This window comes from Furipterus horrens, unplaced genomic scaffold (genome assembly GCF_987537825.1).
Source record: "Furipterus horrens unplaced genomic scaffold, mFurHor1.1.pri manual_scaffold_10, whole genome shotgun sequence".
Classification (NCBI taxonomy): Eukaryota; Metazoa; Chordata; class Mammalia; order Chiroptera; family Furipteridae; genus Furipterus; species Furipterus horrens.
In genome coordinates, this window is record NW_028327180.1 from 96,498,031 (window position 1) to 96,522,420 (window position 24,390).

General features: G+C 50.1%; 1 protein-coding gene across 1 annotated transcript in view; it reads left to right on the forward strand.

Annotated features, from left to right (window-relative positions):
- DOCK2 (dedicator of cytokinesis 2) overlaps positions 1–24,390 on the forward strand; it is a 348,486-nt gene that overhangs the window by 276,617 nt on the left and 47,479 nt on the right. The window contains exons 30-32 of the mRNA XM_090288562.1: positions 6,897–6,975; positions 16,596–16,696; positions 16,786–16,844. Of these exons, the coding sequence (XP_090144688.1) occupies positions 6,897–6,975; positions 16,596–16,696; positions 16,786–16,844 (239 nt within the window). The remainder of the gene's footprint in view (positions 1–6,896; positions 6,976–16,595; positions 16,697–16,785; positions 16,845–24,390) is intronic.

A 24,390-nucleotide genomic window follows, 5' to 3' on the forward strand; every position in this document is an offset into this window, starting at 1 on the left:
AGCCGAGAGCGTGGAAGAAGGGAAAACGGACGAGGCAAAAGCAGAATTCCCTTTAGTGGGAGGCAGAGAGGGAAGACTCCGATCCGTTTGCTGCAGTAAGGCCCAGCAAAGCCTTCCCAGTGAAGCAAATCTGCTACACCTGTGTGTGACGAAGTAGGAGTTTGGCAGTTGAAGATGTGCAGGTCTCTTCTAGGTGTTTCCTTGGGAGCCACGCATCAGACACTTATCTCTGTTCTCCAAAGAACGCACCGTGGCTGCTGTGTTCCTCTCCTCCTCTTCTTCCTCTTTCAGTGCCTTTTCCTTATCTTTCAGCTCCTCTTTGTTTAGAGGGAATTGGATGGGATTAGCTGCTGGTCTTGTCTTTAAATAATGCATCCTGGTCTTCAAACCCTGCTTCCAGCCATAGATGTGCATCCTCGTGAGTTAGCCAGAGTGGGATACCTTCATCTTCAGGCCACGGTGATCCCTTACTTTATGAGCCCTGGAAATTTCCTCACTGGTTTTGCTTGCTGTGTAAAATGTTATAGTAGCTAACATGGCTTAGGTACCCGGATCCATCATTGCCATGAGTACTTTGTACGTGTTCACTTATTTACTCTTCACAACGACTTCATGAGGCAGAACGGCTATAACCCCATTTTGTACACGAAGGGACCGAAGCACAGACCAGATGCATAGCTCACTCAGTGCGGCGCTGCTGAGCAGGAACGGGGCCGCCACGCAATCGGAGCCTGTGTTCTTCATCTCTGCTTCTTCTCCTGTAAACTAGTGAGGCTCAGTATGAAGTGCGCCGTACACACCAGCCACCTGCGTGTGCGTTGGCCCGGATAACTGAAAGGCCCGTTCCGTGATGGCCCAGAAGGAGGTGTCCACAGGGTCTGTAGCCAGGACCGTTTCCCCAGGCCTGACGTGTGGCTGGCCACGGGGCTCCCGATCCCAGGAGCCTGCTGCATCCCTGACCAGAACCCTGTATGACAGAAGCATTGGGGCACGTGGCAGGGCCGCGCTCAGACACAGAGCTGGAACCTGCCGATTCCCCCTGACCTTGGTGCTTGGGCTTCTGTGTGCCTGAGCGAAGCAGCTTCAAGGCCCTGGGAGAATGGATTTCTCGCTGCCTCGAGGGGAGGAATAAGAGCTCCTTTCCCGGCTCTTTGGTTCCATCTTCAAGTTTTGACCCATAGCATCCCGTGAACATGAGTGGGATTCAGTAAAGCCCTCTCTCTCCCTGGGCATGCTCACCAGAAAGGGCCTGCTCCTCTCCCCTTCCCTCTTCCATCTACATCATATAGACTGTGGGGGTCGGGGGTGATCACATCAGAGCGTTTTCAGCCTTGGATCCTCATACCTCAGGGCTGCAAGGTGGCCGGGCACTTAAGGACAGTACCCATTGGCCTGTAATGACAGCTCCTATGGGCCGAGGCACTGGCCTACCGGCTTCATATTCTGCGTGTCATTTGACCTTCACACGTGGCTTATCTTACTGATGGGGCAGAAGAGGTTCCCAGAGGTCAAGCAGCCAGGCCACAGCACAGATGAGTGGCAGAGTGGGAGTGGGACCCGGAACAGCCCTGCAGCTGCTGGCGTGTGTGTGCTCCTTCCATCCCTGCATCCAGCCCGAGGCTTACGCGGGGGATGGGCACAGGGGCTCCTGGCTGCCCCCAGTTACAGGGATGGACGCGTCCTGCTGCCTGGGAAGGAGGAGGCTGGGGAGCAGGTCCGGGGGTGGCAGTGAGGTCTTGTGAGAAGCGGCTTTCTGGGTACCAGCCTGGGGTGGGGCCCTCGTTCCGTCAGCTTCCCTCCACGTGCAGCAGCCGACAGCCCTTGCAGGTGCCTTCTGCTCATGGCTTCCACTCGGGGCCCAGGCTCGCCACACTCTCCCTGGCTGTCCCGCTTTTGGACTGCCTCAGAAGTTAGATTTATTGCCCCCCAGGCCTGGGTGCCCCTGCTGGGCACCCAGAGGACCCCTCCCAGGTTGCTGACCACCCAGGGAAAACTGCCTGCGTCACGCAGCCATGGGAAGTGCTGCGGGGCGGCAGGACAGAGGGTGCAGGGGCTCTGTGCATGCCGGCGTGAGCAGGAAACGCCCCCCACCCCCACCCCGGGCTGAACACCATGCCCGCTCCCCAGGGAGCCGGGATGTCTTCCTGGGCACTCACATAGGTTTTGCAGAAAGACAAGCCTGAGTCTGTGTCTGGATTCTGCTGCTGCTTAGCTGTGTGAATGTGGGGAAACCACTTGATCTTTCCAGTCTCAGTTTCCTCTTCCGTTAAGCGGATGTAACAGTAGCACCTACCGCAGTTTGTAGAATTAAATTAAATAACTAATGTCTGCAGAGCACGCAGCACAGGGTGTACGAGTAATAACTGTGACCCTTCCGTCGTTGCTATTGTTAATGACGGGAGCTTACAACTCGCGTTGAACAGAACTACAGAGATTTCCTTGTAGACAGAAGAGCGTGGGGGTTAAATGCTGAGGTTCTGAAGGCAGCATAGCTTTGTTTAGATCCGGTTCCACGTATACTGATTGGGTTATTGGGAGAGTCACCTAAATAAAGTCACATCTGTCAAATGGAATGAAGACCTCACTCAGGAAATTACTGGGATGATGGGAGGGAGAGCAGGAAGGAGGGAGGAGAGAAAGAAAAAAAGAGAAAGAAAGAATCCAAGCCAAGCACCGAGCCCAGAGCACACCCTTGGCGACCGCGGCTGGGATTATTATTGACCTTCTAGCGCCTGCGACACACCGCAGCCAAGATGCCGGGAGTGTTAGGTTGAGAACTGCACCTGACCTTTGTTTTCAGCAATTCAAGTTTGCTGTTGAAAGTCACAGAAAAAGTCGAATGTGTTTTCATTCTAACCCTCATCACCATATTAGTGCTTAGGCTTGGAGCACAGTTATTTTTTAGAAAAAAGAAAACAGAGGAGACAAAAGATCTACTTTCCAAACCCAAACATAGGAAACCAGAGTTAGATGGCATTCTGGGTTCCACAGTCTGGCTGCAGAATAATCCGGAGCGAGACAGGAAGCTTGATGGACTGCCCCCCAGATTCCGTGTGCTACCTGTACCCCCAGCGGCACAGGGAGCTGATCAATTTCTTGTTATTGCCCCGGCCTCCGAGAGCTGGAAAGGCAAGGACAGCAGTCAGACTAACGCCTGTCACTGATACCACTGACAACGCTGTCGCTGCTGAGAACGTGTAAAACTCCTCACGCCGGCATCGTGTTAGAGAGTCTGAAATGTTTCCGTGTGATATGACAGGCACTCAGTACGTTTCCGTCTGGGGAATCAGATCCTGATCTTTATGGGGAAAATATAGATGTTTCTTCGAAGGCATATGAGCAAGTGACAGAGGAGTAAAACCAAAGAAATGTCACATTCCGGCAGCCTGCTGGGGTGAAGGGTATTGTGGGACTTTCATTTCCTGTCTGCACATGGTCCCGCCTGCCTCCGACCTGGCTGCTGGCTGTTCCCTGTCCTCTAACTGTTCATTTTGTGGCCACTCCCTGCCTGTGGAAGAAGAATGCATCAACCTCACGGGTTCCGGAGTGGCCAGAGCTGCCCCATTACTGTCACCAGGCACTGGGTATCCCCTCGTACTGTGACTCACGCGCCGTGCTCAGTCAGCACCTACCGCGCATTCGCCATGAGACCCCACCGCGTCCCCATGAAAGGGGTTACATTTCTGCTATTTCACAAGCAAGGAAACTGAGCCTCCAGAGGGGAAGTAGCAAAGCCAAAAATGATATCCTGCCATCTGCGTGTGTGTCTGTGTACGTGTATATAAATCTTGTGATCGTGATGCATCACCCTCTTTGTTCAACACACTTTTAAGTGTTTTTTTTTAACTTATTTATTTGTTTATTTATTTTTAGAGAGAGCGGAAAGGCAAAAGAGAGGGAGAGAAACATCACTGTGTGGTTGCCTCTCACTCGCGCCCCCCCAACTGGGGACCTGACGTGCAACCTAGTCATGTGCCCTGACTGGGAATCGAACCAGCGACACTTGGCTCACAGGCCGACGCTCAATGCACTGAGCCACAGCAGCCAGGGCACTTTTAAGTGTTTAATGAACACCTGAGGGTTCCTTACCAGTAATGGCTGACTTAGTAATTGCTATGGGGGCCCTGCCCACGCTCGTGGCCCAGCCCCCAAATACTTGCAGCTTTGGTGGACATTTCCCGGCCATCCTGAGAGCTCCCTGCTTCTTTCATTCTCTGGGCTTTCTCTGGCTACAGGAGAGTGTTTGGCTGCCCTGCAGGGCATGTCAGTAATGCCAGCGACTTAATGTCCCTAAAAGCAACTTTCAACCAGTGAGGGGCTGGTATTAATGGATAAATAGCCCAGCTCCCTCGCCCCCTGGGAGGGGACACATCTGATGTGCCAGTGTGTTCTGTACAGTCTCCCAGAGGTTCCTAAGCAGCACTGAGTTTCAGTTATTACCCAAAGCAATGACCTTCAAATAAATACTTCCTTTACTGGCTTCATGTTGAGTCTTAGGTAGACCAAATAGGCATCTTCTTTGGGTCAGCCACTCAACAGAGAAATTATTGATTGTCCACTGTTAATCAAAAAGTTATAGACAGTCGTACAGGTAAGATCTGGCCACTGCCCTTTAAGATTTTGCAAACACGTACACACGCAGTGAAGACCTGGCCACAGCTGGGCACAGAGCAGTTGGGAGGTGACTGCAAACACCCAGGCGAGAAATGCTGGGGGCGTGGCTGAGCTCAGTAGCAGGGGGTCATGAGAAGTAGTCAAACTCAGGATATGTTGTGAAAGCAACATTAGGAGATTTCACTGACAGGCCAAGTACAGACGTGACAGAAAGAGGAAAGTCAAGGATTCTACCAAAGGTTTCCCCACGCCCCACCTTGAGCAATGGGAGGAATGGAGTTGTCCCTGACTTGGATGGTAAGACTCCAGAAAGAGTGCAGGTGACAGAAGTTGAGTTTTTGACACGTGTATTTGAGATATCTATTCGTCATCCAAGTGAGGAGACAGAGCTTAGAGCTGGTATACAAGCTGGAGCTCAGGGAGAGGCCAGCGGTGAAGACATATGAATTTGGGAGTCAGTGGCAGACTAGATGAGGTCATGGAGGGAGTCTCTGATTTCAGAGAAAGTCCAGTGGGGGAGACATACTAGTGAGCCCCACAAACGAGTCATCCTAGACCATGATGAGTACCGGGGAAGGAAGTTGCAATGAGTATCCTTCGGGGGACAGGAAGAGGCAGCAGACCCTGCCCTAAAGAGACTCGAAGAAGAGGGGAGTTCTATAGAGAGTGAGAGCGCAGCTGCATACTCAGAAAACAGTCAGAGGGGACAGCGAGAAACGAGTCTAGAAAAGAAGGTTGGGGTCCAATGATGGAGGGCACTGACTGTCAAGAGAAAGAGTTTGGACTTATCCTGTGGGTGGTTGACATGACTGGAGCTGTCCTTTGGGGCAAAGTGCTCTTGAAGTTGAAGGGGCAAGAGATAGGAGGCTGCAAGACCAGTTATTAGGGCTTGGCAGGAGGAAGGAAAGGAAGAGACAGACAGGAAGACATGGCAGGTACCTAAATGCGCATAACATTTGATCAGCGTTACCACTTTCAGGATAAGACTGGAGACGAGGTATGTATGTATCAGATGCAAGGTACACAGAGAAAAGTAGATACATCCATATAAAGGAATGCTTTTCAGTGATTAAAAAGGACGATATATAAAGTCTGTCTGGAGAAAGTTCAGCCGTCATTAGTATAACAGTTTGCACGACATGGATGTAACAAGGCAGTCAAGGAGAGTGGGCAGGGATGCGCATGTGTGAACAAGGATGACTTCACTGTACTAGTCAGTGGGGTCGGTAGGCACCATGAGCGAGCATGTATATGTGTGTCCATCACATTCAAAATGACTGAGCTAGTAGAGCAACAAATCTGTATCAAATTTTGCATTAAGCTTGAACATTCCTCCACCGACATTATTTGGATGATTCAGGAGGCTGTGGGCAACTAACTGGTGGTTGGCAGCGTCATCACGACAACATGTCTGCTCATGCGTCACATCTCCTGCAGAGTTTTTTGGCAAAACATCAAATCACCCAGGTGGCTCAGCCCCCCTACAGCTCAGGTTTGGCGCCCTTTGACCTCTTGTTTTTCCCAAAACTAAAATCACCTTTGAAAGGGAAGAGATTTCAAGCCATCGATGAGATTCAGGAAAATGTGATGGGGCAGCTGACAGCGATTGGGAGAACTGTGTGAGGTCCCAAGGTGCCTACTCGGAAGGGGACTGAGGCTTCATTGTCCTATGTACAGTGTTTCCTGTACCTTGTATCTCCTTCAATAAATGTCTCTATTTTTCATAGTACATGGCTGGATACCTTCTGGACAGACCTCGTATATCTAAATTCATTGGCATGAAAGGAACACACAATGTACTGTTGAGTAAAAAGGACAGGCTGTGAAACAGCATTTATCATTTAACCCCATTCATCAAAATGGCATCTGTAAAATATCATTTGTGCATGTATGTCTAGGGAGACCTTTTGAATTATATTCATCAAAATGTCATGATGGTTTACTCTAGATGATGGGATCTGGCGATATGTTTTTGTTTGTTTAGGGAGGGGGCAGTTTCTGTCTTTCTGGATGGCATCAATTTCCTGGCCTGAGCATGTAATAGTTTAAACAAAAAGCAATACAGATTTTCTAAAGGAAGTCAAACAGATGGTCTTTGAGTTCCTGCAAGGCAAACATGGCCCCAGGTCTACAATGTGAGCAGGTGTTAAAGTGGGTCAGCTGACTTCTCCCTTGGGTCTTCGGGACCCTCTCTGAGGGCTCTTTGGTCTGGAGATGGGGGTGGGAAGGAGTGCCGGATACACAACACTCAAATGACCCGGTGACCTTCTCTCCTCTTCCAGGGTCTTCCTGAGAGCTATCAACAAGTTCGCGGAAATCATGAACCAGAAGTTCCTGGAGCATACCAACTTTGAGTTCCAGGTGAGTAGGAGGCACTCGAGGTGGCTCCGGGTGCCCTGGCAGTGCTGCTGTGGCATCTTGGGCTGGTCGTTCCGTCAGACACACCCCCGTGCACACACAGGTATGCTCGTGTCTCTGGGGGCTTCCACAGAGGGTGTGGGCAGGGAGGGAGGCACTCAGGGTGTGGGATCGGCCCTTGATTAAATAGTCATTAGATGAGCAGCATATGACTGCATAATGAGTCTTGTGCTAAAGAGGAGACCTGCACTCAATCATTGTCAGAGTGGGCACCGCCTTATAAAAAGGGAGCGCAGATTCTCACTTCACCATTCACGGGAGCCTATAAAAGCAGCCGCTCACAGCCACTGAAAAATCAAGCTCTCGGGTACATCTCTGTGACTTCCTGATTTCTCCAGAAGTCACTCTTAGTGCTCAGACAAGACCTGGGGTGACCAGTGAGACAGAGGGCCTCAAACCATGTCCCTGGGGCAAACACAGTGACATCGGCTCAAAGCTCAGGCAAGAAGAACCAACTCTTTAAAGCCTTGTGGGAAAGTCCAGTTTGCTGCCTCTGGCTGGAGTCGTGAGAGAAAGCCCCCCAAAGGGGATCCCCATCTGGGGACGTCCCTGGTCCTCGGCATCTCTGGCAGTTCCAGCTCAGGGAGTAGCCAGTGACCTGAGGTGATGGCATTCTCTGCCCACTCATCTGGGGTGTCCGGTCCCTATCTGGGCGTTGGCCCCCGACCAGCCAAGGCCCTCCAGCAGGGCCTGGACTGCATCCATACCTCAGCTGCCCATCTGTCAGTGCCTGTGACCCCCGTGCCCCTTGACACGCCATCGGGTTTGTCTGGAATCGGAATGTACCGAGGTGCCTGCTGGGGGAATTCCCTCGTAAGGCCCACCAGTTTCCTCTCAAATGCTTCTCCCTCCCAGAGGCCTCTGCTGCCCGACTCCCCTTGGAGGGCCCCCACCAGCCCCACAGCCATTACATATCACCACTTAGCCTGCTGTAGTCTCTTCAAAATACTAAAGGTGACCTTTCTTACTGTCCACGTGCACAGCTCCTCTTTCCTCCACCCAAACATAAGCTGCAGAGCCTTTGCCTGGCCCCAGTGGCTCTCCCTGGGAAAGTCACACCTGGCCTGGGGCCTCGGAGGTCCACTCTGCCGGAGAGCACCAGCCTGGGAGTGCCATTTTCTGACGGCCCGAACCTGCACGTCCCGTGGGATCCCGCGGGAAGCATCTATGGGCATGATCTTCTCAGTCCTTACCACTACCCTACACGGTAGTTACGATTAAGTTTTTCCTGCTGCAAGGGTGTGGGAGCTAAGATGCCCAGGCGATGAGTAGAGAGCCTGAGGTCACACAGCATGTCCCTGCGGAGTTGGGACTAATGCGCAGCAGTGTGATGCAAAGCCAGCAAGTCACCTGCTAGACATGGAGCTTCCCCCCCCGCATTGGCTTGACTGCCTAGCAGGGTCTGGGTGACCGTTATAAATCTCTGACATGGGAACGAAACGTGTCACTTTGCTGTGTGAATGGGAGACGTGTTTGATCCCCTTCCATGGGGGCCCAGACGCCCGCAGGCTCTGGCTGTGTGTGCGGGAACGTTTGTAAGGCCGCTTGCTCTTTGAGGGGGACAGGTTGGAACACCACGCCTAGGGGCCCGTGGCGAGGCTGCATTGGGACCATAAAACTGCTGGCTGGTTTGTTCATGTCCTCCTGCTGTGTTGGCATTTACAGCCTTGGACTTGGTTTCCTCTATGGCCCCAGGGGCTGCTTTCCAAGAGAAGCTCAGTTTTCCTTCAGACCGTTCTTTTAGGTTTTTTCCTGTTTTCCTGGGGGGAAAAAGCTGCATCTGAGAGGTACCCAGAGAAGTGGGGGCTTCATACGTGGATTATTTGTGCTTATGGGCGGTGTGACCTTGGGCAAATTACCTGACCTCCCTGTGGCTCAGTTCCCTCAGCATCAAATGATGACACTAATAGTAGCTACCCCTGTGGACTGTTGAGAGGATTGACTGAATTGTCACCTAAAGCTCTTAGAACAGGTGCCAGGAACGTGGTAGCTCCTCACTAAACATTAGCTCATTATAATTATGCTAATTGTTGTCATTTTGATGGTGATAATGGTGATGGCCGTAAATGTGTCAGGTCTGGGAACTCACATGTCATTTCTCGGTAAACAGGATGGTAGAGAGGCATTGCTCTGGTCACCACTGCATAGCCTAGGGCTGTGCAACCCACAAGGTTTTGTAAGACGGGAAAGTCGCCAGCATTCCGAAATGAAATGTCTCTTTTTCTAATGAGACTCCCATAGGTATTTATTGAAAAGCACTCAAGAACAGGATCATTTATTCAGCCTTATCGCCTCTGTCCTCAGCCCGCCTTCTCCTCACCCCGTGTGAGAATGGATTTGTTCTCTGTACCCTGCCCGGAACATGCCTTGTTTCTTCTTATGGTCTCATTAATTATGCATTTAGTATCGGCAGGTGCTGCACCCGTCACTAAGCACCGCCAGCCTCGGCAGCCCCTGTCCAAAGGAGGAACCTGTGCAAGGAGATTATCCCAAATGCCTTTTCTGGAACAGGAAGCTCTGTGGTGCCACTCTGTAGGTGACCAGACCTGAGAATTGCAAAAACGTTGTTTTCTGCTCGGGGCTAAGATAATTTGCATTCCCGGGCCCTGTTCAGGATGCTGGGCCCTGGCATTAACATCCATTCGCCTAGTCAGGGAAGACCAAGGGAAGATTTCAAATTCAGCTCAGCAAGGATTTTTGTTTGTGAGTAATTCTCATGGGGCCAGGCCATTGCAACAGGCTTTGAGGAGTTCAGAAGCCTTGCCCGCAAGGACTGTGGAGTCTTCATAGTAGGCTGTAAATCTTCTGGCAGCCAAGCTTTTGGAGAAGGTGACTAACCTTTATTAGGCATCTACTTAGGACATTTTAATGCTCATTATAACCCTGGTAGGTTGGGATATACCCATTTTATTGGTGAATAAACTGAGCTTCAGAAAAGTGGTTGATTTTTTAAAAATAAATATTAACTTATTAATATTTATTAATAAAGAATTAATAAATATTAATGTTATAGGTCATCTAACTACTCAGTGGGGTGGCTAGGATTCAAGCCTCCATGTTAAACCTAAGCTCTTTCCACTCTTCTGTACTGTCTCTTAGAAATACAGTGCCTCTCGAATCTACGAGACAGCTTTATTTAGCTCCAGAAATACAGTCTGCACTTGTTAGCCCTTGCTGGGCCGGGGATAGAGAGCTGTGTGATGATTGGCTATCGGGTTAGATTCTCCATGTAGGAAACTCTGATTGGCCCAGGAATCGTGGTTGCACCTTGGATGTGCTCTTTGACTCCAGGAAAATCGTTTCTGCCTTAGGTAGGTTTCTGATTGCTCCTAAGACCAGTCTCTCCACATGGGAAGCTCTGATTGGCTCTGCATTTGGTAATTCCAGCCTTGGCCTTGAGGCATTTCTGGATTAGCTTCTGGGCACCAGACTACCTTGGAATTTTTTTTTTAATAATATTTATTTTTAAAATTTTTATTTATTTATTCTAGAGAGATGGAGGAAGGGAGGGGGGGACATCAGTTTATTGTTCTACTTATTTATGCATTCATTGATTCATCCTTATATGTGCCCTGACTGGGGATTGAACCCACAACTTTGGCGTATTGGGACAATGCTCAAACCAACTGAGCTACCCAGGTAGGGCAGGGTCATTTTTGAACCTGTACTGGAGAAGCCTATGAAGTGAAGATTCCAGGGTATTCCCAGCCATTAGAGGAAGAATGAGGAGAGGCTTTGTCTTATCATGGGAAATGTAACCAGTAATGTGACAAATAAATTAATAAACTAAAATAAATAGTGCAAAAAGGAGCACACAGAGGGGAGCACTCATCAAAGCCTCGGGGAAGTCATGGCACCCCCTGGCCAAGGGGCCCACAGAGGGGCAGCTCCGCCAGGCACAAAGACGGTCACCTGCTGGGATGACTTCTTCGGCCCTGCCTGCCTCAGCCTGAGGGTCTAGAGAACCTCTGGCCCAATGGCCCTAACCGGAGCCCGTATCTGGAACCTTCCACTCCCAGATTCAACTGTATCCCCAGAATGGTCATGACAGCTGTGCCTTTGCAGCTCAGGGGAGCGCACACTGATTGCATTTCAGCAGCAGCAGGTGCTGGGCGCTTTTTTTTCCAGTTGGAATTTGGGGTAAATAATAATTCAAGGCCATTAGAAAGAATCTTATAGGATCGAAAAATCCTTGATCTCTCTGCTGTAAAGGCTGTAAAATGTCAGAAGTACCAGTAAGAACCTTAACCAACAACAAAGGCTGAAGGAAACCGAGAAAGGAGAAGAAAAGTGATTTTAGCGGAGCATGGTGGTCAAAGAATACAAGTTCTGAAGTGAGATGAACTTGGATTCAAATGCCAGCCTCACCATTCTGTAGCTGTGTGACCCCGGGAAAGTCATTTAACCTCTCGGGGCCTCCGTGTCCTGATCTCTAAAATGGGGGAAATAATAATACAAATCTCAGAGTTTCTCGGAAGGAAGAAACTCTGGCAGAGTGGGGAGCTCATTTAGTGAATTCCTTCAGCAGGTATTTCTGGGGCACGTGCTGGGTTAGACACAACACTAGACGCTGGACATAGAAGAGTGACTAAAAAGCGGAGGTGCCTGCCTGTGTGATGCTTACATCAGGTAGAGGAGACAGGAAATAATTAGTTCCACTTAAAATACATCATAAATCCTGTGAACAGGGTGTGATGAAGGTGGGTAATGGGTGGATCTCCTTCAGTCTGGGGGAGCTGTGAAGGCTTCCCACGGAGTGATGTCTGACCTGAGATCACAAGACTGAGTAGGACTTTACCAGGCAGAGACTTCCTCATTTAGTCCTAGCAACTACCCGCTTTCGACACTATTAGCCTCATTTTCCAGGTAAGGAAACTAAAACTCCCAGACGGTAGGGTACCTCGCCCGTGGTAACGGAGCAGGAAATCGGACTGGGACCCTGGAAGGCAACCTGAGAGCATCTATGAAAACAAACAATAAAAACAACAGAAGAAGCTGCATGGACCCTGTGTCTCAACCACTGCAGCTCTAGCAAGGGTGCTGCGTTATAGTCTCTCCTGCATAAAGATGTGTAAACAGGGATGTCAGTTACAGAGCTGATGCTAAGGGGGGAGAGGTGGAGTCCAGCTAAATGCCTACAAGTAACGGAATTGGAGAAAAAATACGTCCTATAGCAGAACACCATGCAGCAGTAAAAGGGAACGAAGCAGATCTGTATGCTAATATGGAAACATCTGCCAGATAGATTTGTGAGAAAATAGGAAAGTACAGCAGGCTATTCAAAAGATGTCTATACATACATTGATTTATATATAAATTTTTAGAAGGCTATCCAGAACATCGTTAAGATTTTCTTCTGGGAAATTAGATGAGGGTCCAAGCAATATAAGATGGAAATAACTTTTTTATTATTTCATCTTTTCCTTCACTTAATTTTTTTTATCATATGTGTGTTACATTTATACTTTTTTGAGAGTTAATTAAAAATAACTTAATTCTGGGTTACACCTAATAGCAGTATGATCTGGGTTGGATTTTACTGTTCACATCTGTGAAATAAGGGCATGTCATCAGATAACCCTTAAATTTATTCCAGCCCTAACCTCCTGTTGTCCTATGATTTCAAAATATTAAATTCCCAGTCAAAAGTCACCTCCCCTCCTCCCGCCAGAAAAAGGAGCCGCGTGTTTTGCGGAAGCCCCCCTGGCTTCTCTGCACCAACTGAGCTGGGTAGTTAGCAGAGATGCCACCAGGCAGCTGGGGACAGGGAGGAAAGAAAGCTCTGAGACCTTCTGAAATAACTGGAGAATTTCTCTAACAATACAGTGATCAAGAAATACCTGTTTTCTGGGACTCGGCTGTACTCAAGCTCTTGTGCTGAATATTGCATGAGGGGTACAAATAAACGGAAGGTGGGGCCCTTGGTACGGGTGGAGCTTGCCATTGGAAAAGAGGGGACACGCAAATAAATACTCTTCCTCCACCACCGCCCCGTGTACCTCATGAGCATTTGCCAGGCACCAAGCCTCTGGTGGATGCCTTCAGGCTCCTATTATTTCACCCAGCACATAAAACAATCCTTTATGATAGTTACCATTCTTTTTCCTATTTCATAAGTAAGGAAAATGAGGCTCAGAAAGGTCAAGTACAACAAAGACAGCCCCGCTAGTCAGATCTAGAACTGGTACCCAAGCCCTTGTCTGTGAGACCCTGGCGCTGTGCTCTTCACCGCTGGGTGATACTATCCCAGGAAGCGAGTGGAGCCCAAGGCCAGGTGTAGAACAATGGACCCTAGTTGCTCTGCCATCTGGGAAGGCTTCATGAAGGAGACGGATCTTGAACTGGGCTTTGATGAAAGAATAGGACTTCAATGCTGTGGATATGAGAACCATACCTGTGGAGTCGGAGCAGCCTAGTCCTCCAGAGCGGCAGTTTATTGAGGGCGAAAGCCCTGGAAAATGAATGAGGCCTGAAAGGCCAGGTCAGTGCATTCGGTCCTGTTCTTCAGGAGCAAAGCCAAGGAAGGGTCAAGGCTGAGGAGGCCCGGTGACTTCCCAGCAGCATCTAGCTGTGGCCACTCCTCAGCTCGTAGACATTTTACAGAGCCACTGGCCATGACAGCCTTCCCTCAGCCCCAAAGTCAGTCCCACAGAGCCCATGGCAGGGGCTCTGGGGGACACTTGGGGGCACCATATCTGATCCACTGAGAAAAGGAGGCCCTGGATCTCCAGTTTCGTGGTCCACAAAGGTCTTCAAAGAGGAAAGCCAGAAGGAAAGCAGATCCCCTCCTAAGTATTATGGTACCCAAGAGAACTGAAAACATGCACCTACGCAGAAACTTACATGCAGATGTTCACAGCAGCATCAGTCACAACAGACAAAAGTTGGAAACAACCCGAACGTCCTCCACTGGGTGAACAGATAAACCAAAATGCGGTATGTCCACGCGACAGAAGAGTTATTCAGCCATCAAAAGAAACGAAGTCCTGATACATGTGGCCACGTGGGGGAACCCGGAAAACATTCAGCCAAGTGGAAGGTCACATATTTTATGATCCCACTTCTGTGAAACCTCAGACCAGGCAGAGACAGAGCAGACGTGTGACGGGGAGGGAGGGATGGGGAGGGACTGCTGGTGGGCAGCAGGTGTCTTGTGGGGGCCGATGAAGATGTTCTAAATGAGACAGCGGTGATAGTTGTGCTACATTGCGAATATACTAAAACCACCACACTGTACACTTCAAGAAGTGAATGTTATGATAAGTAAATTACACCTCAATTTAAAAAAGAATGGGAATGGGATGACAGCAAACATTTTGGAGGACTAAGGCAGGTAGAAGAGAGGAGAGCAAGGGGCTTGACTAGATCTGACACGTCTGTGTGTTGCCCAGTATGGTGGGGGAAGGGCAGTTCTGGAATTACTCTCAAAAACAATAGCAATTCAGTTTGCTTGGTCCTGTATCTATGTCCTATTGTCTCCTGATTGTTCTGATGAAATGCCCTAAAACCTTACATCTCTCACCTTAAAAATGACGCTTTCCATGTCCTGGGACCAAGTTTTCCCTTTTCCTGGTCCTGAATGGGAGCAAGGGTAAAATCTGGGCTTCACAGACCAAGCCCGCACGTTTTCAAACCCTGCGCATCCCAGGGACCATGGGAGACCGGCCTGCACTGTGTGTTGGGGTAAGTGAGATTACTATGGAAACCCAGGGCTTGGGTTCTGCTTCTAAGGGAAGCATTTGAAGGACTTTGAGGAAGAGAGTGATAGAGTCCAGCTTGTTTTAAAAGGTCCCCTGGTCTGTGCGGAGAGCTGGCGTTACGGGGGGGCCACAAGCCAGGAGATGAGCTGGCTGCCCCCCGGGAGTGGCTTGGTCTTTTGGACTCTGGGACATAAAGCTTCAAGGAAAGAAAATATATTCCCTCAACGGGTATGAGCAGCGCCAGGGAGGGGCTGCTGTCTGTGTGATCCCTGCCCTAGCCTCACGTGAGGACGGCCCCTGGCACGCAGACGTTCAATAAATATGCGTCATTGCGTCCTCAGCCAAAGATGGACCATGATGTGCGGAGAGAGCCCTGGATGTCAGTCAGAGGGCCTGAGTTCAAATCCCGGCTCTGCCTCCGTTGCCCAATCTATAAAATGGGGCCAATGGCAGCTCCCCAGTGTTGGCGGCTGGCAGGAGGGAGTCATGGGCACGTGCCTGGGCCATGGTCAAAACGAAATGTTTGTTTTGTTTCTTTCTGAAACTGGAACACATTGCCCATCTGAAAGCAATACCCTGGGCAGCAATATTGCTGTTATCAAGGGTGGAGCTGCCTTTTATCCTGGCACCTGAAACCTCTGAGGAGCATCTTTGAATTAAGGATGAAAGCCTTTATGGCGGGTGATTTCTCTGGTCAGTTTTCCTCTCCTGCTGTGCAGTGTTGATAGGGGACTGAGAGTGGGCGGGCTCTGCCCAGCGAAGCTGTGCTCCGCCTACTCCGTGCAAGGCCTTGGCATCTTATAATAATCGCCCTGGTGTACCCTGGAGCCCAGATGTACTATTTGCTTTGGTCCCAAAGGAATCACTAGACTAATAAAAGAACAGTAAGGCTAACAAGTGCTGTTCAGCGCTTGCTGAGACTCACGCCCTTTAGACAGTCATCTCGTGGCACCTGTCCTGCAGCCCCGCACAGTGGGTGCAGAGGGCACCCCTCGGCCGACGGGCTCACTGAGGCCCAGCACCGCCTGGGCTCTGCAGCCTGGGTCAGTACCGCTGTCACTGCGGCCAGGCCTTCGGAGCACTCGCCACGCACTGAGCCCTCTGGAATCTCCATTTCACCACGAGCCTGTGGGGTTGGCTTCTAGTATCAGTCCTCGCATCTAACACCAACAGATAGTGTGAATGTTGAAATTCTGGCAAGCCTTTATTTAAGCTGCGTCCTCAGTGGTTCCTGACCTCAAATGAGCATCCAGATCACCCAGAGTGCTTGTAAATTCACAGCGTTCCAGGGTCTGACTCCGTGGGTCTGGGGCGGGCCCAGAGAATTTGCATTTCTAACAAGTGTCCCAGTGATGCTACTGGTCTGGGGCCGCATTTTGAAGACATCGAGCTAAGGGTAAGGAGAAGACAAACTGTTCTAAGACAGAATGGGCTGCTGGCTGGTCATATGAGCTGACGGGTTAGTTTCTGGAGGACTTCCAGCGAGGCTCCGAGTCCCTGAGGTACCTGTCCCTCACCACCCTCACACGCAGAGACAGAGGAAGCAGCTCACCAGCACACCCAGCTGGGGCGAGTTACTTGTTCCTCGCAAAACACAACAAAAGGCAGCCCCGAAATCCTCCTCCTTGCCTCAATCCTGTTGTCAGAGAGGGCTGTGGTCAGTGCCTAGAGAGATCGTCCGTTGTCCTCGCTTTGGCCGGGATGTTCATTTCAACGTCAGTTAGAAAATCGCAGCACACAGAATTAAACTGGTTCCGCTTCTGTCTTCTGCCATCTTTATAAATTATTCACGTTCCCCAGCATTGAATCTGCCTTCGCACTTCAGACCCACTCCATGACTGTTCTCTCCTCTTTCACTTACAGCTGTGGAATAACTATTTTCATCTGGCGGTGGCTTTCATCACTCAGGATTCTCTGCAGCTGGAGCAGTTCTCGCACGCCAAATACAACAAAATCCTGAATAAGTAGGTTGCATGTGTGGGTCTCCTGCAGGGGGAGTTCCGGGAGAATCTCTGAGAGAGTGCCTGAAGCGGATTTTTTGTGTTCCTCCCAGGTACGGGGACATGAGACGGCTAATTGGCTTCTCCATTCGTGACATGTGGTACAAGCTGGGTGAGTAGGCCCGCGCGTCCAGACAGGCGCATCTGCCCCCGTCACGCTCCTTCTTGGAGACAATCTGTCAGAGGGCCACCGGGTTTCCAGCAGTGGGACCTTGAAATAGCAGTTTATCACTGTGTGCACCCCTGGGTCCTTACTAAGTGTCTGATGAGAGAGGGCACCCACCCCCACACAGCTGTGGACCTGCTCCTGCTTGGTGCCCCTGAGGGGTTAAGACGTCAAACTGGTATTTATAAGAAGGAGGAAGGATAGGACCGCTGCGAGGACTCATGCGCTTAGACATCCCACTCGCGCTTCCTGCTAATTGGCGGGCCATCCTGCATCCCACTTCTAATGTCATGTGTGATCTACAAAAGGCTCTCCAACCTCATGGGGGGAATTGGTTCAATGGAAGAGCAGGGCCTTCTGTGACATGATCTGAGGTGGAAGGTGGCCCCAGAAGCGGTCCCTGCCTCAGTGAACGACAGGAACCCTATCTGAGCCAAGTGCTACCCGTGGGAAGGGAGATGGAATCAGGGAGAGGTGGACTGAGAGTCTGAGTCAGGCCTGGGCTAAGATCTTTTTTAATCGTCACATTACCTTCTGCAGGATGGAAAACTTCCCCCTCCTTTTATTGATCAGGGAACTCCGAGTGGGAAATAAGTGGCTTGAGATCAAGCAGCTGCAAATCCCAGAGCTTGGTTTTGCTTCCACGGGGATGGGGGCCACACAGCTTGCTCGGGGCCTGAATCTCATTCCATAAGTATGTGCTGAAAGGGTAGAAGGGTGGATGGAGGGTGGATGGATGATGGATGGATGGATGATGGATGGATGGATGGATGGATGGATGGATAGATGGATGGATGAATGGATGGATAGATGGATGGATGGATGGATGGATGGATGGATGGATGAGTGGATGGATAGGTGGATAAATGGATGGGCAGATGGATGGATGGATGGATGGATGGATGGATGGATGGATGAGTGGATGGATAGGTGGATAAATGGATGGGCAGATGGATCGATGGATGGATGAGTGGATGGATAGATGGATGGATGGATGGATGGGTGAATAGTAATAAGTAATGAGGTATTTGCACCTCTGATTTCTGGACTCCTCCTTGGCTCCCTGCTGCTGAATTGCTCTGCCCTCAGCATGGATGTTGACCCTCTTCAGATGAGACACTTGCAGGGATTGTGCCCGTCTCTTGGATTCAACTCCAGTTACCCGCCTGCCCTCGCCTCTTGCTTCCCCAGACCGCGTGGTGTCCGACTTCAGTCCCCATCTGTGTTTGGACAGCAGTTTCTTGTCCTTGCCGGCAAGGCCCGTTTTTGCAGGGGAAGCACAGGGGATAGGAGATCAGTCTGGGATCTGTGCTCGCTGGCAGCATTGCACTCGGGCTAAGAGCTCGTGCTGGGGGCAGGAGGACAGGGCTGTGGATTGGCTCACAAGATCAAAGCGAGAGCTGGGAACTGGGCCCGGAACAGACTGCCACGTCTCTGCCTTGGGCCTTACCCTGTCGTTTACCAGCGATGAAGCCCAGAACAAGGGGACTGGGTGACCCTGGGCCTGAGCCGGGGGAAGAGCACCTTCTCCCAGGGTGCCTGTGAGGATCAAAGCGCAAACAGGGAGAGAATGTAAACAGGGAGGCCACACTGATGTCAGGAGTTTTATCAGTATTTTCACTCTTGCCCCGCAAGGAAAGAAGTTAATTTTCCTGTTCTGGCTCCTTAATCATCAACACCAGGGCTGTGTCACCGGGGCCTGAAGGACAGGGCCCAGGCAGGGGGTGTAAAAGGCTGAAGGGGCTGGGATCTGTTAAACCGACAAAGACCCGTAAAACGGCACTGCCAGCATGTGAGGCTGGATAACTCTTCGTTGTAGGGGCTGCCCTGTGCATTGCAGGACATTTAATAGCGTCTCTGACCCCTACCCTCCAGCCTCAACAGCGTTTTCCCTCGTCGTGAAAACTGAAAAAGTCTCTAAACATTGCCAAGTCTCCCGAGGGGGCCGGGGTGTGAGGATGGGGTGTGTGCAAAACCACCCCTATCTGAAAGCCACTGTCACAAAGAAATACCATCTCGTCCCTGTTTTTCTAGAAAACCATGCCTTTCTCAACCCATTTTTTTTTTTTTTTTTGCTTCTCTGGTTAAGGGTGGGGATATAAGAAGCATTTTAGGTTTGATTCACCATTACTCTGTAATAGGAAGAAACAGAAAAGCGGAATGCAAGTGCAGGCCTACCTGGTCGCGGGCACCTGGCCTCGGGGTCAGGAGCCAGGGAAGGAGCAGCCGGGCCCAGAACAAAGGGGAGCAGATGTACCCGCTGAAAGGGACAGTCGCTGTCTGGCTCTGGCTGATTGCTGTCCTATTAGAATGCCAGGCTGATGTTGTCACAGCTTCTGGTTTTTCAAAAGATGCCAGGGAACAGAATTTTTAAATGCATTTTCCAATTTATGAATACCGATACCTCATTACAAGTCTTTAAAACATCGAATATGCCCAGGGAAACACAGAGCCCAGATTTAGTTTGCATATGAGTTTGCATTTTTTTTTTTTTTTTTTTTGGCTTTACAACAGCAAAGACCAGATAAAGCCCTGGTGGGCCTCCTCCCCCGGATCTGCACACCGTGCCCCTGGCGTTGCCAGGATTGCAGAGCAGGGATCTGTGCTTTGTCTGCCTCCAGTTCTTCACACAGCCTGCTCTTTCCTGAATGTCCTTCATGGTCATTGTTTTGCACACACAAGATTTTATTTAGATATAGATTATGTGTTGGCAGGCTTTTCTGTGCTCCCAATTATGCTGATGACTGAAAAGATGTTACCAAATATTCCACCTGCTTAGAACCACAGAATATCAGAGCTGGAAGGGCCTTTAGAGATCATATTGTCCAGCATTTTTCCAACGTTTATTTTTAGCTGAGGACCAATAAAAAAATAAAATCTCATGCTCAGTACATATATTGGGTGAAAGCTGAACTATTCTCATTGAAGTGAGGTCAGAGCCCGCAGTCCATAATAGGTCACACCTGAGCTCCCCGCATAGACCCCCCCACCCCCCGAGGATCTTCTGGGGAGAAATCCTGAAGCACTTCAGATAATATTTTGAAGCCACCGTTCTGGTCAAACCCAGCACTTTACCGATGAGGAAACTGAGGCTCAGAGAGGAGAAGAGGTGTGTCCAAGGTCACATTGTAGATTACAAGAGATTCCAGACAAGCACTCTGGCCTGAGGGTTTGTCCTCAAGTATCACAGACTCCTTGTTGTTTGCAAATACCTGCAGGATGAAGTAAAGCAATTAGAAGATATACCTGTCAGGGTTTGGTGGCTGCAAGAACAAAACCAACGACTGTGGCTGCCTTGGTCCTTACTTATGGGAAGAATGAGGAGAACCAGGCTAGGAAGGGCAGGGCCAGGGCCACCCTAGGACGCAGGGCAGGTGAGGCGGCTTTGCCTTCGGACATCCGTTCCTACAGCATCGCTCTGCTGAAGATCTAGTCTCCGGGGCACCCCATTCTGTTGGCTTTCCTGGGATGGCCTCTCCATTGCTGCTCCCAGCAAGCCTGCATCCATTGAGGGAGGCAGAGTTTCCCCAAATAAAATGTTCACAGACTTGTGGAGAGGTGAGGCGAAGCCAAGATGCCCGCTGCAGAAAACAAGAGCAGAGGATGCTTTTGCAAACATGGCCACCTGCCTCACCTCTTGGCCTGAACTCCCAGGAAGAGGAAAGGAGTATATCATCAGCTGGAAGGGGTTTTCCTGTGACTCATTAGTTACCTGGCTGCTTCTCCTTGTCTGTTCCCCTCTGGGATGAGAGCACGCAAAGGGGAGGCCGGCCGCGTGAATGGAGGGCCCCCCCGCCCTCGCCCCCTCCCGCCCACCCTGCCTTCCATCAGACACTGGCAAGAGCGTGCTTCCTCCCAGCATGCTAATGAGGCGAACCTGCTAATCCAAGCCAGGACACACCACTGTGGCCACCGGGGGCCGGTGCAGTGAGAACACTGCATTGGGTAATGACAGGTTTTAAAGTGCAGTCCACGGAGTAGCCAGACAGAGCGAAGCTCAGAAGCTGTCTGTTGCCAGCGCGGCTGAGCGCCCACACCATAGCTGTTCTCCCTGCTTCCTGGCTAACGGAGCCCCCATTTCTTTTCCACGCTCCCCGTTTGCTCAGTTCACAACGTCTTCTAGCAGGTGGTGGCCATGTGACCCAGCTCTGCCGAATGAGAATCAGCACAAACAAACTTGTAGGGGCTTCAGGAAACTATTTTTTTCCCTCAGTTAATACAAAAGGGAGTAGGACAATGAGCACAGCATGGTCTTTGCCCATAGTCCTTCCCCCTCTTTCTTTCCGGGAAACCGCGAGATGCCTGAATGTGCCGTGCCCCCTTAATGCCATGAAGACAAGAGTCCCATGGTAAGGATGGAGGAGCAGCTCAGGAGGAAGAAAGCTGAAGCAGAACTTACCCAGTGTAGCGTGCTCATCAGGTTGCTGTTCATCCATAACTGATGCATCTTCTAATTCAACTCCCAGGTGTTAGAGCGGAGGTCACTGAGGCCCAGGGAGGCACAAGGACATTCCCAAGGTCAACAACAGATCAGTGACTCAGCGGAGGAGGAAGAACCGGTCCCTTGACCCACAAGTCCAATGTTCTGACAAATACTTTTATTTTCAGAACATGCAAACTCTTTTCAAAGGCTGTGAAATAGCGAACTTACTATGTTTTTCAAAGACTACTGATAATAAGGAGATCATAATGCATGTTCAGTTGTTCGATATTGTTTTAATATCCAAAGTAATCAGGGCATCATCACCATGATCATCAGTATCTTCTTCTCATCAGGAAACATTTGAGCATGCCGTGATTATGAGATCGCTAATTGCAAAGATAATCTCAGGCTTGAAGATTATTTAATGTTCTTCAGGGAAAAGTCTAAATGAAGAGGGTGTGAGTGTATATGCACGTTTGTGGGAGAGGGTAGTTCGGGGAGGTCTTGATGGGGAGAAGGACCACATGCTGTTACCAGGAACCTGCTACTGAAGGGTTAATGCCACTTGCATTTTGGATACCAGGACGATGCCAGATGTAATGTACTTTCCATGATGGTACAGCATCGCAACATTTGTTTCTGCTTGGAGCAAAGCTATGCACATTTTGTCAAAATGGCTTTGCACTTAACCCTCCACATTCACTTAGGTTCACGTCAGGCTGCTGGGCTAACAGACTTTGCAGAACATAAAGACAAATTCCTGCGGCTGGCATCACGGCCGCACTTGCGGGGAGGTTCCTCCTGGCAGAGCCGGGAGAGCCACTGGGCGTTACGTTTTAACCATCTACAGGGCACCCTGCTGGGCACTAAATGCCAGGGAAGAGTGGGCGAGTGAGGAAGCAGGAGGCACAGTCCCTGCCCCACGGGCAAGAGCTGCCATCTCAATCTGCAAGGAGAGCGAACTAAGAACTAAAGATCCAACCAAGAGTATGTTCTTCAAGGTGAAATGTGTTGTAGAAACTCAGAGGTCCAGGCCAGTGGGAAGATAAGGATGTAATCAGGGTAAATGAGACCCCAGGTGGCCCACGTGCGACCTGAAAGAAGTGGGGAGAGGGCAGGTATTTCAGGAGAGCAACCAGCATCAGCAAGGACGGCCTCTTTGGGCAGGGGAGAAGCTGCTGGGAAGAAATAGGAAATGGGATTAGAGAGGCATCTATCTCTCTGTGCATCCACCCAGTCATTCGTTTATTCATTCATTCATTCACTTAACAACCAAAACGGAGCACTGTGCTAGGCAGAACGGTCGCTCCCCAAAGATGTCCTTGTCCTGATCCCCAGAACCTGCGCTTATATTGCCTTACATGGCAAAGTGGATTTTTCAGGCATGATTAATTTAAGGATCTTACCCATGGTGAGAGTATCCTGGATTACCTAGGTGGAACCAATGTAATTACAGGATCCTTGTAAGTGAAGAAGGAGGCAGGAGAGTCAGGGAGAGACTTTAGGAAGCTACGCTGCTGCTTTGAAGACAGGATGGGGCCCTAAGCCAAGGACTGTGTGTGGCCTCTAGAAGCTGGAAAAAGGAAGGAAACAGTTTCTTCCTTAGACGCATCAGAAGGAACTCAGCCCCGATCACACTTTGATTTTAGCCTAGCGAAACTCATTTCAGACTCCCAACCTCCAGAAGTATAGGATAATGAATTCGTGCTGTGTTAGGCCGCTAAGCATGTAGTGATTCCTAACAGCCGTGAAAGAAATGGATACAAGCATCCTCTACATGCCAGGCGCTATGCTAGGGGCTGGGATGACTCCTGAGAGCAGTTAGAGGTTCAGTCCCTGACCTCATGGGCTCTTGATCATTGCACTGAGTAGTAACACACTCACTGCAGAGCTATTTTCTTTTTAACTAATAAAACCAGTTTTTTTTTAAATAATCTATTTGTTTATTTTATATTTTTATTTTTAGAGAGAGGGGAAAGGAGAAAGAGAGGGAGAGAAACATCACTGTGTGGTTGCCTCTCACTCGCGCCCCCAACTGGGGACCTAACGTGCAACCTGGTCATGTGCCCTGACTGGGAATCGAACCAGCGACACTCGGCTCACAGGCTGACACTCAGTCCACTGAGCCACAGCAGCCAGGGCTCCAGAGCTATTTAATTATGGCTGCAAAAGAGAAATAACTATAGAGCAGGAGCTTGGGGCACCCAGAGAGTCTAGAAAGGACTCCTGCCCAGCGAATAAGCCGAGGCCGGCCTCACGCATCTCCAGAGTAGTGCTGCCCTGCAGATTTAGTGTCCACGTTCTTAAAAAAGTAAAAGAGAAACAAATTAAGGTTAACAATATATTGCACTTAACCCCATATTCCAACGTGTTATGATGTTAACATGTTATCAGTACATTATTGAGACGTTACTTCTGTTCTGTTCTGTTTCCCAGTTCTCATTCTTTGTTATACACTTACAGCACATCTTTCAACTTGGATGAGCCACATTTCAAGTGCTCAAAAGACACTCGTGGCCAATAGCTTCCGTGTTGGCTAGAAGGACCTTCGAGAATGAGTAGGATTTACCTTAGGGTGGTGGGGGGCAAAGCGGGGGGTAGGTTCTGAGTGGGGATGGGGTCGGGGAGAGGGAGGGACGAGCATGGCGGGCAGAGGAGGGCATGCGTGCCGGCCCGAGGAGGGGCGAGCAGTGTGCCAGAGAAGTGGGAGGCAGGCCGGCGGACGGAGGGCAGGCGGCCGAGAGGACGAGACACGGAGTGCAGAGGGAGCGTCAGACCTGACGGCCTACAGAGCTGCACCCCAAGGGCAGCAGAAAACATGGAAGGATCGTAAGCTGTGGATTGAAATGACCAGACTGGGCCTTTCACATACCTTTCAGGACAGATGACAAAATGTTTAGATGTCACAGCAAAGGCTTTGGGGGGTTGTGAATGTCAGCCGTGGGAGACAAGCTAAATCTATCCTGCCCGCCTCTCCAAGCCAGCGCTTTACTCCAGAGGCGAACAAATAACTGAGCGGCCTGAGAAGTTAATGAAAAGCTTCAGCGGGTTCCATGAGATTGGACCATG